Source organism: Carcharodon carcharias, chromosome 1 (assembly GCF_017639515.1).
Source record: "Carcharodon carcharias isolate sCarCar2 chromosome 1, sCarCar2.pri, whole genome shotgun sequence".
Taxonomy (NCBI): Eukaryota; Metazoa; Chordata; class Chondrichthyes; order Lamniformes; family Lamnidae; genus Carcharodon; species Carcharodon carcharias.
The window spans coordinates 92,989,174-93,003,747 of record NC_054467.1 but is presented as its reverse complement, the minus strand read 5'-3'; the positions used below and the strand labels follow the sequence as shown (position 1 = coordinate 93,003,747).

Here is a 14,574-nt window from a genome sequence, read left to right as displayed (position 1 = left end):
GACATGCACGGTTAGCACTGGCTGGACCAGAGCTCATTCAAGTTAACATGCTGTCTCCATTGCAATCCTCATGCCCATTTAGGGGAGTATTCAATTTAGACCTGTCCGAGTATAAGAGAACTAACATGATACTAGTGAATAGAAGAGGAATGTGGAAATATGATGCAAAAATTGTGAAAAAATGTGTTTTAAGCTATCAAGAACAAGGTGCACCTACCATACAGAAGTGTCTTCGGAAAGAGTCATCTTTAATGGTATAGATCCCCAAAGCCTGACTGATAATGGGCATGACTACATATTGGCACTAAGAGACTATTATTTCTGAACAGAAGCATGTTCTATCAAGAATCAGAAGGCAAAAGAAGTGTGAATTTACATATTAGAAGAATACCTAGGTGGATTCAGAGCACCGTCTATTTGATAGTGTATAAGAGACAAGTCTTGAAGCAGCTTAATTTCAGGAACTATGTAGATATGGGTAGATCCAGGTGATCTCAGTATATCGTTAGTTTTGTAACATGGCTACGATTGAGAAGATGACTGCCGAATCCCATGTTGGCTGGTATGAGTGAATGTTTCAGCTGAACTATGATAGTATATTCTTTCAGTTCAAGTCAACTAAAATAACAATATCATTCATCTTGGGATGCCACCCCATGGTTCATGAAGGTATTTTGACACTGAATATGCATTATTTGGGGAAGAGATTTGGCTGGTGAGGCTGTTCACAGATCTGTTTAAGCTCATTTTGAAATAACAAAAGCAGAAAATCCATTTTGATTTGAGCTTCACAATCAGCAGTACTGGAGAAAGGGATGGCTGTGCAATGCTGCACACAAGATTATATTATTGATCATATAGTTAATAGAAGACATTTCCATTTTGACATGTCCTTCACCACAGATGGAAAATATTAACAGCTAAAAGTAACTTCTCAATTTGTTTATTATTTAAGTTACAGAATGTTCCAGTAATTTATGACACTGAGTTCTAATCATCAAAGTAAACATTTTAGTTTCCTGAGGACAAATAAATGTTGGAACTACTTTATCCTAGAATTTTCATGTTCAAAGTATGTAATTAAAAGTCCATGTACCAGATTGTAATATCAGCCTAATGATCTTATAAATAGATTTGCTGGAGCTCTGGATTGGAATCATGTAATTGTGACCAGAGGTGACTATAAAATAAAGTCATTCACATGGAAGAGAAGAGAGGGGAAAGGGAAAGAGCAAAATGTGGCAATGCAATTTTCAACCATCTCTTGCCTGTTTTTCACTTGAAAAATGGTAATCAACAGAGCAAAACCAGATGGGTACCTTGGGCACCCCTTTGAAGCCTGATTCAATTTTCAAGCAAACCTTTCAATAAATACCCACAACACCTACACAAAACAGGCATCAGGTTGTTTAATTACGCCATTTTAATGTACAAATGGCATGCACTGTGCATGTTTGTACCAGGTGTTGAGCAGCCTAATCTATGCTCGTTGGAGTCTGATCTAAAAACAGCCTGCTTTTTAGGACAGGATATTCGTGTGGGGTGCAGAGGAGCAGGAGCAGGTGCCTGCTGCTCACTGGCTAAATTCAAATGAAGCATGAACCTGAACAAAGTGCAGGCCTCCAGACGGTTGCCTTAGGCGGTTGCTGTGGATGTGCTGCTGCCTTTGCCCCCAGCCTGGGCCAAATTTAAAAGCATTTCTGCAGATAGAGAAGATTGTGGTAATGTTAACCTGGATCACTCTAGTGTACATTGCTTAAGGCTGGAGGCATGTAAGAATACTTAAAATCTGTTTTGTTGCCAAGTTAAAAGCATGTTAATTGTTTTAGCTGCTTTTCAATTTTTAGTTTCAGCAACAAAAGGGTGGAAAAAAATCAAGAGATAAAAAATGGAGATAAAAATATTTTTCTGGGTCAGGTTCAATAGCATTTGCAGGGTTAGTTCGTAATAGTATCTCTATACTGGAGAGGGAGCCTACCAATGCCAGGGGAGAAATATCCATGTTCCAGAATTTTTGGCTTGCCGAGGCGTAAAATGACGCAGGGTGACATCGGGCATGCATCCTGACGTCACTGCGTGTCATTTAGATTTTCAGTTTGGCGGGCACGCCAAACTGTCAAAGGCCTATTAAGGCCTGTTAAAAATTAATTGAACTAATAAACTGAGCTGCCTGTCCAACCTTAAGGTTGGCCGGCAGGCAAAGAGCCCAGGCGGCCTTCACATTTTTCATGGAACCTCATCCACAGGCGGGATGAGGCTTCATGAAATGTTTAAAAATTGAATAATTTTTTTTTTAAATTCATTGACATGTCCCAGCTCATGTGGCACTGTCACATGAGGGGACATGTTTTAAAAATTTTTCAATTTCTTTATTTACATTTTTAAAACTTAAACTAATCTGGTGCCTCAGGGAGATGTCTGCACTCTTTCACGTGCATGCGCGAAAGAGCGCAGGCCACGACTCAGGGAATCCCCCCCACCCTAGCCCCGGCCGCCCAGGGAGCGGCTCAGCGCTTCCGGGTGTGCATCATGCTGGGCGGGCCTTAATTAGCCCGCCCATATAAAATTTTGACGCGGACCCGATCGGGGGCGCCAATTGGGTTCTTGCCGCTCTCGCCTGCCCCCGCACAACACCCCCAATGGGGGATAAATTCTCCCCATGATGTTGGATGAGAGCAATTGTTGCAGCACTACTAAAAGGATAGAAACTGCCAAATGCCACTGGCCTTTAAATTTGGAATATACTTAGAAAGATACCGTTTTTTTGTTTTGCCTCCATAGATGGTCTGAAGTCTGGATAAATGGCCATTGTTCATCAATTATACAGTCCTCCTTCCTTAAACCAGCAGTACTTCCCACTAATTCACAATACCCCACTCCAATCCCCACCTAGCCTTCATATACCAGTTCTTCTTCACCAACTTCGGTGAGTAAGGGAATTTGTACAACTTAGGCATCAGTACTCACCATCATTTCCAGGACAGGCCCTGGGTGGCCAGCTCAGCTAATGGATGGGGAGGAAGATGGTAGAGACTTATGACAGGCTGAAAGATTAATGGCTGATCTGTCCATTCTATTTTATTTATGACATTACTTTGAAACCACCAAAAACAGATGGATTGCCGGAGGAAACACGAGGCCCCAACAGTAAATCATGTTCATTCTATAAGCTACTGTCATTCTTCACTCAGCTAATCACAGTGCACAGTAATGATTACAGGAATCGTGAGAGCGACAGCAATTCTTCAATTTAATCCAAAACCCAATAGGTTGAAAAATATTATTGTACATTTATGAAACAATTACCCTTATAGAAAGCAAAACTATCAGTTACACCCTTTGAATGAATGTGATGATTCACATTATTTACCTGTTAAAAGTCTTGTACTCAGCCAGTTCTACCTTAGGTGTGAGCTCTGGCATTCTGGGTTGTAATGTTGAAAGAAGTTCTGGATCACCTGCAATGGCTTCCTCCCATGGTGTATGATATGATTTTGGTACAGCAGTTGCATTAAATCTTTCAGGCGGAATTTCCTTCAGTGGTCCAGTATATCCTATGTAGAGGGGTAAGGTAAAAATGCATGTATTGCATGTTAAATCATGTCATGATTGGCATGGATATCCAGTGCAGAGTAGTGAAATGGTATTTGCTGTTCACAATGCAAGCCCCAACTTTCACTGTGCTGTTGGGTGCTGACAGCAAGTAGAACTCAGCTGCTTTCCTAATGGGAGAAGGGGAAAGCCATGAGGATGAGTTAAGTCATGCCTCTTTCATATACCCCTTATAACCTTGAGTGCACTTACCTTATTGTTGCTATTATCGCTTTCAGATAAATCATTAACTGCCCTTTTCACCACTTTGTGATATTAAGAGGTTAAAAAACAGGATTCTTTGTCCCCTGTTCCCCGAATCCTAAGAAACCCTGGGCAGGATTTTACGTCCCATGGGCGGGTGTGCATCCAACACAGTTGGGGGTAAAATAGTGCTCAATGACGTCAGGCAAGCGTCTCAATGTCATCACGCACTCACACAATATTTCAGTCAGCGGGCGCGCGCGAGAGTCGGCAGTGCGCCCCCCCGACAATTAAGAGGCCTATTAAGGCCATTAATCAATTAATTTAAACCTATGTTTCACCGCTTGTCAAACCTTACGGTTGATGGGCGAATCAGCCAGGCAGCCTTTGGATATTTTAGGAAACCTCATCCATGGGTGGGATGACGTTTCCAACATTAATTAAAAAAAAATTTGACAATTTTTATAATGTTTATGTGAGTGAGTCCTATGTGGGGACATGTATTGTACATTTTCAGAATCTTTATTTTTGATTTTAGTGTTCTTCAGCTCCTTGAGGCAGCTCCCTGTCTTCAGAGGGCTTTCAGTGCATGCTGGCTGTTAATTGGCCAGCCAGCGTGAAATCGTGGTTGGGGGCTGATCATGGGCAGCAGGCCATTTCCCAGGCGCTCCCAGGCCTGCCCGCCACTCCCTGGTCTGACCCGAAAATCCTTTTCCCCGGCACCCCAGTTAAAACAATGGAAACAAAGGATTCCAGCATAAAGTGTTAGAGGTTAATACTACAGCAGGGTCGTTGCTGTATGGGTGGAAAGTGAATTAGTCCTTTAAAAGCTATCTAACAACAGATTATAGCTATGTGAAAGATAAAAATAACAGTGGAAAGTGAAAAAAAAAGTTCATGCCAGCAGCAAAAAAGAGAACCAGATAAAGAAAGAAAATCAAAAACACACAATAATAGCAAAAGATAAACCAATTCAGAAAAGAAAAAAAGCTTTGAGAATGAGGAGAGTAGCTAAGTGAAAGTAAATAGAAAGACTTAAATAACAAAATGCAATCTTGCATTTGAGAAAACTTCCATGCATAGAAGTGAAAACACAAAAAAAAACCTTGGTGTTATTTCTATACTTTGGGGAGAATTTTCTCCCCGTCAGGCGGGCTGGGCGGGAGCTGATTGCTGCCCATGGTCAGCTATGCACCGCCATTTTACGTGGGCAGGCCAGTTAAGGCCCACCCAGCGTGACGTGCACCCAGAAGCACTGACCGCTCCCTGTGCGGGTGGGGGTAGGAGGGAGAGTTGGGGCCTGCGCTCTTTTGCGCATGCACATGAGAGAACACAGAAAACTCCCCGAGGCATGGAGCTGCCTCAGGGAGATTACTTTGATGTTGAAAAATTAAAATAAAGAAAAAAAAATATTCAGACATGTCCCCTCATGTGACAGTGTCTCATGAGTTGGGACATGTCAATGAATTGTAATAAAAATTTTTATTAAACTTATACACTCTTCATGAAACCTCATTCCGCCCGTGGATGAGGTTCCATGAAAAATGCAAAGGCCGCCTGGGCACTTCGCCTGCCCGCCAACCTTAAGGTTGGACGGGCAGCCCTGTTAATTGTGACAATTGGTTTAAAATGGCCTTAACAGGCCTTTGACAGTTCGGCGGGTGCGGAGCCAACTCCGGTGTGCGCCTGCCGAACTGAAGATCGGAATGACGCACAGTGACATCGGAACGCACGCCCAACGTCACCACTCATCATTTTACACATTGACGAGTGGGGTCCGGCCCTGTATGCCAACCAAAAGATTCAGGTCTTGGTATATTCCCACTTCAATGAATAAAGTACACTGAATGAAATAGAAAAAAATGCTGAGGAGAAAAGTGATATATTGGGAAACTATTTTAATAATATTAAAACACTGCTGTGATTTAAAAAAAATGTTCTCAACAGATTTTCTGAAGGCCATTATACCAAAAAACTCAGATCAATGTAAAAAAATAATTTAACGAGTATCACTACCCGGGGATATGTAAAAGGCTCAAAAACAGATTGGTCAGGATTTTATGGCCACACCGTGGAATGTCTCCCCCTGGCAAATGCGGTGAGCCATTTAAATCTCCATTCAGTTTGGCAGGACCATAATCCCCCTCCGGGCAGGAGGGGCCGTGAAATCCTAGCCATTGTTATGCTAGTAGATGAAGATTTTCAAAAAAACAAAGATTTTCAATGTTAAATTTTCCTTTTCATCTGTTTTGATCAAATGGTTTGTAAGTGTAACAGCAAGTATGGGAAGACAGATGATTGAACCTTGTACTATGTGGGATGTCCGGGGATGAATAGGCATGACCTTCCCTAGCTCTCAATGCTATCATATACGTTTAAAATGCTGTAACTAAACTGCAGTTCAATCTCTTACCTGGAGCAATAGAATCTGGATTTGGTGGAGTCCTTGGATCAGGAGTATTTGGAGGAGTTTTAGGGGTGTTTTGTTGCTCACTTTGCAGTTCATTCCTCGTGCCTTTGCAATTTTCTGTTCCATCATTGCAATGTGTTATGGATGATGTATAGCTCTGGAAAAGATTCAGCAAAACTAGGGTGCATTTGTTATGGTGTACTCAGTATGGGCTAATTTTTTATTTAGAACATTTTCTCAGGCACCAATTTAATGTCAGTTTAATTAAAATAAATGATGTTTATTTAATAGAGATGATCTAATCAAAACATTATAAAATACTTTGCGATCGTTTAGTTGAATAATTATGGGAATAATCACTTTTGCTTGGGTATTTTTTTTGCCAAATCTTGGCAAATTAATTTATCCTAGATCATGTTAGAAACCTGGAATTGGAGAAGAAATGTGCCTTGTCAATGTGCACAACCATTTTCAAAGCAATTACTAAAAATCAGGACTAATTTATAATAATCATATCATATCCCTCTTTTGGGATTTATAAAGGAGATGAAAATGGGTGTCAAATTGGATGATTTATTTATCTTTCAGACAGCATAACTAAAGAATTACAAACCTGCTAACACTACAGCATTGATTAAACCAATAGCCTAAATGACACAGCCAAAGTTCATGCAATGTATCAGTCTCTATGGACGTAGAAAGAATTAATCAGCCCCACTGTTTTAGTTCTCCACTGATGAACAATTTAGCTTTGTTCATTAACTGAACCTAGGCCCAATTATTTCTGATTCCTGTCTCTTCTGGCTTCCCCTCTTCTCTTCCCCTTTATTCCCCTTCTCTTTCCTCTATTTTTGTTTTCATTGTGACTGTGTGTATGTTTAGTTTATATCTATTTCTGAGGGATGTGCATTTAAACCCAGCAATAATTTGTATGAGCAAGTTTATCAAATGGGGCTGAAGTGGGCTCAGTTTTGAAATGGCAGAGTTACTAGCATAAAAAAGCACTTATTTCATCATCATCATCATTGTTAATAAAGCCACATGGCCCTTTTTCAATTGGAGTTTGGTATCCTTTTGTCTGCGGGAGATGATGGGAATGCAGCCTCCAAATTTTGATGAAGTCGAAGTCATTATCTGCTGCATTTCTTTTGATGGCTGAACAAGTCAATTCTGGGAATGCAAAGTCGGCTGCAAATGCCACATGTAAAGTTGTCTTTTGCCTGTGGTGTGGGATGATTTCTGCTGGCACTTTGTTTGCAGGGCTGCTATAATTGAATCATAAATTAACCAGATTTCAAATATCATGCAAAAAGCACCAACAGAGGCACTGAACTAGGGTTTGTTATTTTAAAAGAATCAACAAATTTGATTCCAGTTGATCTAAAATTGATTATATAATCGTTGGAGATGTTGTGTGAATTTTCCAAAAAAAAAGAGACTTTTTTTGTTGAAGCTCTTCGTCTTGCACTCATCAGAACAATTTGCAAGAAAATGCCAATGTCGTTTCTCCTGATGTTGGCATTTCCTTGAGAATTATCCTGATGAGCGCAAGACAAAAAGATTTGGCAAAAAAATCTCTTCTTTCAGCAATATTAAAATTGTGTACTACCAAATAACTATTTGTGAGAATACATACATTTATTTGTGAATTGATGGAATTCTGGAACCCCTCAAATGTGTATTTGTCAGATCTCCTTTGCCGCTTTTTAAACAACCTGGCCCCTCTGTTGGAAAGGAGGGAAAGCTCTTCCAGCATTATGTCTTTGGGAACGCTGATCTTTTTTCCATAGTCCAGATCTAATTCTGCAAAATACCACAAACAATAACTCTAAATAAAAACATTCCATTTTCAATATCTTCATGGTTTGTAAGTCTTGTTTCTTATTGCCCTGTAGATTAGTACACAGTAATCTTTTCCAATAACAAAGTTGAAGATATGGAATGTCACTTCTATCTGATGTGCTTCTTCTCTTGGAGGGCCAAAAAGGAGATCATTATTTGCATCACAAACTATGCTAATTCTCAGTGGGAATGATGATAAAACGCTTTATATAAGATTTTGCAGGCAGAGATTTATAGATTAGTCACATTTAGGCCTGAATTTTCACAGAAACATAGAGGCCCTCTGCATGAAAATGCTGGTAGAGGCCTGAATGCGGAAGCCCTGCCCCCAAATTTGGCCTCTGATGATTTTTTTTAGGTGGGGGTGGGGTTTGGGAATGGAGGTAGGTTCCAAATTGCACATCCATTGTTCACTGAGGCAGCTGCCCGTATATGTCAACAGCTGCTTCCTAATCATGTCTGATTTTGGTGAAGCAGATGTCTGAAATCTGAGCTGTGCAGATTAGAGCAGGTGAGAGCACATATGAACCTCATGGATTTGTTGGATAATCAGGTAACCTTTTTCAGAGGTAAGGTACCCCTTTGGATATGGTCCTGGGGCACCTTTGGAGGAGGTCAGGTGTCCTTAGGGAGAGGCAAGGCACCCTTTGGAAGAAGTAAGGAGCCCCTTTGGGAGATGTAACTAAACTTTGGAAGAGGTCAGATGCCCCCTAGAATTGTTAAAATTAGGCATGATTGTGTGTAAAAAGCACATAAACTCATTGGAACTGTCAAGCTATCAAAAAATTATCAAGCTGTCAAAGCACTGTCAAGCTGTCAAAGAACTGTCAAAGCTTTCATAGATCTGTCGAGTTGTCAAAAGCTGTCAAGCTATCAAAGAACAGTAAAAGCTGTCAAGGAGCTGTCAAGCTCTCAAATAACTGTCAAAGCTGTCAAAGGTCTGTCAAGCTGTCAAAGAACTGTCAAAACTCATTGGAACTTCAAAGCTCATTAGAACTGTCCAAGGGATTTAACTCTGCCAAGCTTTAAATTAAAAAAAATGGAATTAAAAAAAGTGTTTGCTATTTCATTCTACCTGTTGACATAAGCCTGAGGGATATCATTATAGGATTTGTGCTGCAAGGCAGATTTTACAACCTAACATTATCACAGTGGAGGTCTGTTAAGCAAGCAGTTTGAATGACAGCTCCAAGTGGTTACAGAATAGAAGTGTTTGTTTTCATAAAAGATTAGTTGAATGGATTTCAATACATTGATTTTTTTATGAATCAGAGTTTTCAAAATAATTGTCATAAATAGACACATTATTTTATATCAGCATGGCTCTTTAGGTTTGCCCATGGTGGATATTATGTGAGTTGGCATGGAGTGGGTAAGGGCAAAGGGTGGTGGGTGGTAGAGATGGGTTGGCATGACTTGTTAATAAGTTGGCACAGAGGCAATAAGGCCCATGGAGATCATTGGCGATATGGGCTGGCATAGGAATATGAGGGGCCATGAAGGGTAGTAGAGATGCATAGGGTTGGAAAAGGTGCATGAGGGGCCGTGGGGGTGGCTATAGGGGAACAGTGTGACATAGGAGGTGGAATTTTCTGAGCACACAGGCAACGTACACTTGGCGGCCTTCACTCTGGGAGAACTGAGGTGAGTAAGTAGCAGCATTCTCCACAGCTTGCCCGTTGATTACTAGCCTTAGGGGTGCTGGGGGGCAGGGGCAACTGATGCCTGGCCCTGGAGGCAACTGCTGGTGGTGGGGGGTGGGGGGGGCGGGGGGGTGGCGGTGGTGGTGCAGGTTGTCTGGGGGCAAGTGCTGGCCAGCCTCAGAGGCAACTACTGAGATGGTGAGGGGGTGTCCAGGGACAAGTGCTGGCCAGCCTTGGAGGCGACCATTGTCAGTGGACAGGGGAGGGTCAAGTGCTACTCTGGCACTGCATCCTGCGCACAGGCAATCGAAGTGAGGGGCCGGGTAAGCGAGGGAATTGGCCATGCATTATGGACACCTGTATAAGCTGACCATGCCCCTGCAACTGAGACAGATCAGGCACAGCCACAGTGATATGACTGGGGTCAGGCTCGTAGCCTGCCCGCCCATTCAAGCAACGTGGAGGCACCAAAGGGCCACCAAGCACTCCATACCTTACCCCCAACCGCTCCAGCATAAACTTAGACTCTGCCACCACTTTATTGAACTATGGAGCAGTTGGACTGCACACATTGTACAAGTTCTCACCAATGCTGGCCATGTAGCAGTCATTGCCGGAGGTGTTCACAGCCCCTTGCAATCCCAGCATCCCGGCTGGGACCTGTTTCCCCCATGTCGCAGGCTGACAGGGCAGCCATGCAGCGCACTCATCTCTGGCCTTCTGAGGGGTGACCAGCCCTCTCCGAGAAGTGTTAAGGGGCGATCACACAGGGCCAGGAAAGGTGCTAAGTACAGCCACGATAACCATGTCTCTCTCTCTCTTTCATGCTGCAGGAGGACCACGTCAGGATCATGGATCCTGGTGACCTAGCTGTATGCCTGATGGCCTACAGAGACCATAGAAGACGGAAGAAAGAGAGACTGAGGCTCCTGGCCATGCATAGGCAGGAGCAGCAACCTCATGAAGAAGGAGCAGCAGGGACTCCCGCACACCATGCCCAGGAGAGACAGCGAGCCGTGGCTGGTCGACGCCCAGTGGCACCCAGGATCTATAGACACTACCTGCCATTCCTGCAAATGACTGAGAACCAGCATTGCCGATGACTGCACATGTCTAGGGACCTGGTGGCTCACATTGCCACTTACTGCAGAACTTGGCACCAAGGGGATATGGAGAGCATCCAATGCCCGTGGCTGTGAAAGTGACCACAGTGCTCAATTTCTATGCCAATAGCTCCTTTCAGGGCTCCATAGGTGACCTCTGTGGGATTTCACAATCTGCCACCCACAAATGCATCCATGGGGTCACACATGCCACCTTCTCCATGGCACACAACTTTGTGCATTTTGCCCGGGACCAGGACAGCCAGGATGCAAGGGCCATTTGATCGTGGGATTCCCACAGGTGCAGGGTGCAATTGACTGCACTCATGTGGTGCCCACGTCTCCATCGCTACACTCAATGGACTTCATCAACTGCAAGGGCTTCCACTCACTGAACGTGCAGCTGGTGTGCGACCACCAGAAACGCATCCTGCAGGTATGCGCATAGTTTCGAGGGATTGTGAACGATGCCTACATCCTGAGTTGCTCACAGGTCCTTGCAGTCTTCCAGGGTCCACAGAAGCTGCAGGGATGGCTCCTCAGGGACAAGATCTACCTGCAGAGGACCTAGATGATGACACACATGCGGTAGCCTCAGACTGCAGCAGAGCGACGCTATAATGAGGCTCATGCAGTAGCTTGCAACCTGCTGGAGCAGATCATCAGTTCTGAAGATGTGGTTCCGGTGCCTGGACTGGTCTGGTGGAGCCAAGCAAAACAGTCTGCAGAGTGAGTCGCGCATTGTCATCGTCTGCGGCACCCTTTACAACCTGGTGCTGCAATGGCGTGAGGAGCTGGCTGAGGAGGAGATGGAGGATCTGGAGGTCTCCTTGGATGAGGAGGATGCTGATGGGGATGAGGGTGAGGGGGTCCTCGGTGGTGATGATGATGGGGATGAGGTTCTTGCACTAGCTAGATGAGGGAGGCGCACTCAGGAGACCCTCATAGCTGCCAGATTTGTGTAGAATGATGACGACATGCAGTGAGGAGACATCATAGATCCTCATATCACAGTTGTGAATGTTTGACTCCAGTCTGGGTTATGGCAGCGCCAATACCCTCTGTGAGAATGCTGCCTTCATGGAGATGCAGTGGAGGCCCTAATAGTCGCTCGATCGCAGGAGGATGATTACAACATGCAGTTGATCTTCACATAGCCTCTGAGAATGTCTGACTGAGGGCAGCTCACTTGCGCTCCATGATCAAAGCCATCTCTGAGTTGCAGCCATGAACCTTTAGATGCATCTGATGCTGTGTCTGCCTTCAGCACCTCAGCCCTTCAGGAGCAGGTGCACAGCATCACTGGTCGCAGATGCTGGTGTGATGGGGGCCAGCCCTACCTTAAAGGTGCTGAGAGCACACAGAGAGCATGAGAGAACTCTGTGGTGCCTGCCCACGACATTTTGGCAGCAATGACCAGCACTGTTGAGGTGCAGGCATCAGTAATGTTTCCAGGGAGTTTGAGGCTGGACCATCACTTTGGTCTGAAGGCTGCATGGACCACAGGGAAGAGGCCCTGGACTGACACACCTGCCTCTTGTGCGGAAAGGTTTCACATCTGAGCAACTAGAACACTGCTCATCAGAACAAGGAGCTATAGGCAGTTTATTAATTCTTCGTAGTTTATTAATAATAATGAACACTGTGTACAGGTAAAAGGAAAATACTGTGGGTGCTGCAAATCTGAGACAAAAACAGAAAATGCGAGTAAAATTCAGCAGATCTGACAGCATCTGTGGAAAGAAAAACAGAGTTAACGTTTCGAGTCCGTGTGACACTTCTTCAGAGCTATGTACAGGTGATCAACACCCGTGGTCAGGCTGTGCAACTACTTTTACCTAACTTTCCTAACCCTGCCATTACGTCTTGATGCTCCCCAGACATGCACAGCAGAGGTGGAGGCAGCATGCTGACTGTGACGCCCTGTCTATGAAGACTTTGGCGGGCGTCCTCTGAAGGGCCAAGACTTGGAGGGCCCCGGCCTGCTTTTGGGGTCCTGCTGTGTGGCAGTGGCACCCTCCTCAGCCTGTGAAGCTGAAGCTGTGGAGGTCACAGGAAGAGGGGATTCGGATGGGCCGGTCACTCCCAGAGTCACCTGGGTGGATGGCCCCGGAGTATACACCTGCTGATCCTCGTCCCTGTGGGTGCCTAAGGGCTAAAAACAAAAAACTGTGGATGCTGGAAATCCAAAACAAAAACAGAATTACCTGGAAAAACTCAGCAGGTCTGGCAACATCGGTGGAGAAGAATAGAGTTGACGTTTTGGGTCCTCATGACCCGAAGTTCTGTCGAAGGGTCATGAGGACCCGAAACGTCAACTCTTTTCTTCTCCGCCAATGCTGCCAGACCTGCTGAGTTTTTCCAGGTAATTCTGTTTTTGTTTTGGGTGCCTAAGGGCCCTTGGCTGACTCCATGAACGGAAGGTGTAGCTAGACTGAAACTGAGCTGCCCAGCACCTCTCTCGTGTACACTCTGTTGAAGGCCAATTATGGCGTCAGCGATGGAGTTAAGCCCGTGCAGCAGTGCAGGAGTGACATCCTGGGGACCAAGGTCTCCATGGCAGCCTCCATCCTGTCAGTGTTGGCCTTGGTGCATTGCAATGCCGGCACTATCACCTCAGCCTGAAGACAGACAGGCTCCTCCATCAGTGCCTTGCAACCTGAGGAGTGCAGCGGACATCCCTTCCTGATGTTCCCTTGCTTGCCTTTGCAGGTCCAGCAACTGTGACACGACTGAGACCAAAGGCTCGTCCTCTGACTCGGACTCGGCAATGTTCTGGCCTCCAGCAGTCCTCCAAGTGCTGGGGCCTGGGAAGTCTCTGCTTCTGCTGTGGATCATAAAGTGCGATGTGCTCAGCAGATTGTGGTCCTGAGACTACTCTAAAGCTAGATCCCACTGAGGTGTGTGTCTTTGCGCTGGTGGAGGGTGTGGGTGAGCACTGTGATGGGACTTCAGGGAGGGTGCCTTCAGATTCCTCTTCAAAGATTTCTTCTGGGTTTGATTGTAGGCCCTGGATCATGGACTGTGTCGGCTGTTTCCCAGATGTGCCTGCGAAAGCAAGGGGAGATAATTAGTGCATGGCAGTGGCCTGTGAAAGAGGACACATCACTCACGGCATGGTTGTCTGATGGGCATTGCACTGCTGGATCCTCACTTGGTAGAGCAGCGTCAAGCTCACTGTTGGCACACGATAGGTCCTGCTCATCGCTGGCCAGCTGGATGGCTATTTTTGAATTTTGTCAGAACTTTAATCTCCTGCATCCCTCCACCTATTTGTGACCTTTTTCTCCTGTTGTGAGCCAGTTTTTCTGCATGGATAGAGATGGGGAACATGTATCAGGATGCTTGCCGGGCCAGATGATAAGTATGCCTGGCCTGTGTGGGTGGTGAGTGGTCCCATGGATGGGATGAGGACAATGATGATGTGTGTGAGAGAGTGAATGGTGATGTCCCTTGAACCGGCAGTGTGAGGGCCCTGTGGATGTGTGATGGGTTTATGCGTGTGTGAGTTGGGAGTGATGAAAAGAGTGACTTACCCTGGCGGAATGGAGGAGATAATTCATCCTTTTACAGCACTGGGTAGCTGTCCTCCTCTGTAGGGCGTTTGCGCTGACCACCGCTGCCACCGCCTCCCAAGCTGGATTGGTGACTTTGCTGCCCATCCTGCAGCCAGAGCGGGGGTACCACATCCCGGCGGGCCTCCATGGCATCCAGCAGTCACTCGAGGGTCCTGTCGTTGAAGCGGAAGGCTGCAGTCTTTTTTCCTTTGCTGGCCATGTCC

The 14,574-nt window shown here is 45.1% G+C and overlaps 1 protein-coding gene across 1 annotated transcript in view; it reads right to left on the bottom strand.

Annotated features, from left to right (window-relative positions):
- The window catches only part of myoz2b (myozenin 2b), a 41,810-nt gene that overhangs the window by 16,480 nt on the left and 10,756 nt on the right, over positions 1–14,574 (bottom strand). Inside the window, exons 3-5 of the mRNA XM_041192865.1 lie at positions 7,842–8,008; positions 6,209–6,362; positions 3,371–3,554 (exon numbers count right to left, since the gene is read on the bottom strand). Coding sequence (XP_041048799.1) covers positions 3,371–3,554; positions 6,209–6,362; positions 7,842–8,008 — 505 coding nt within the window. The remainder of the gene's footprint in view (positions 1–3,370; positions 3,555–6,208; positions 6,363–7,841; positions 8,009–14,574) is intronic.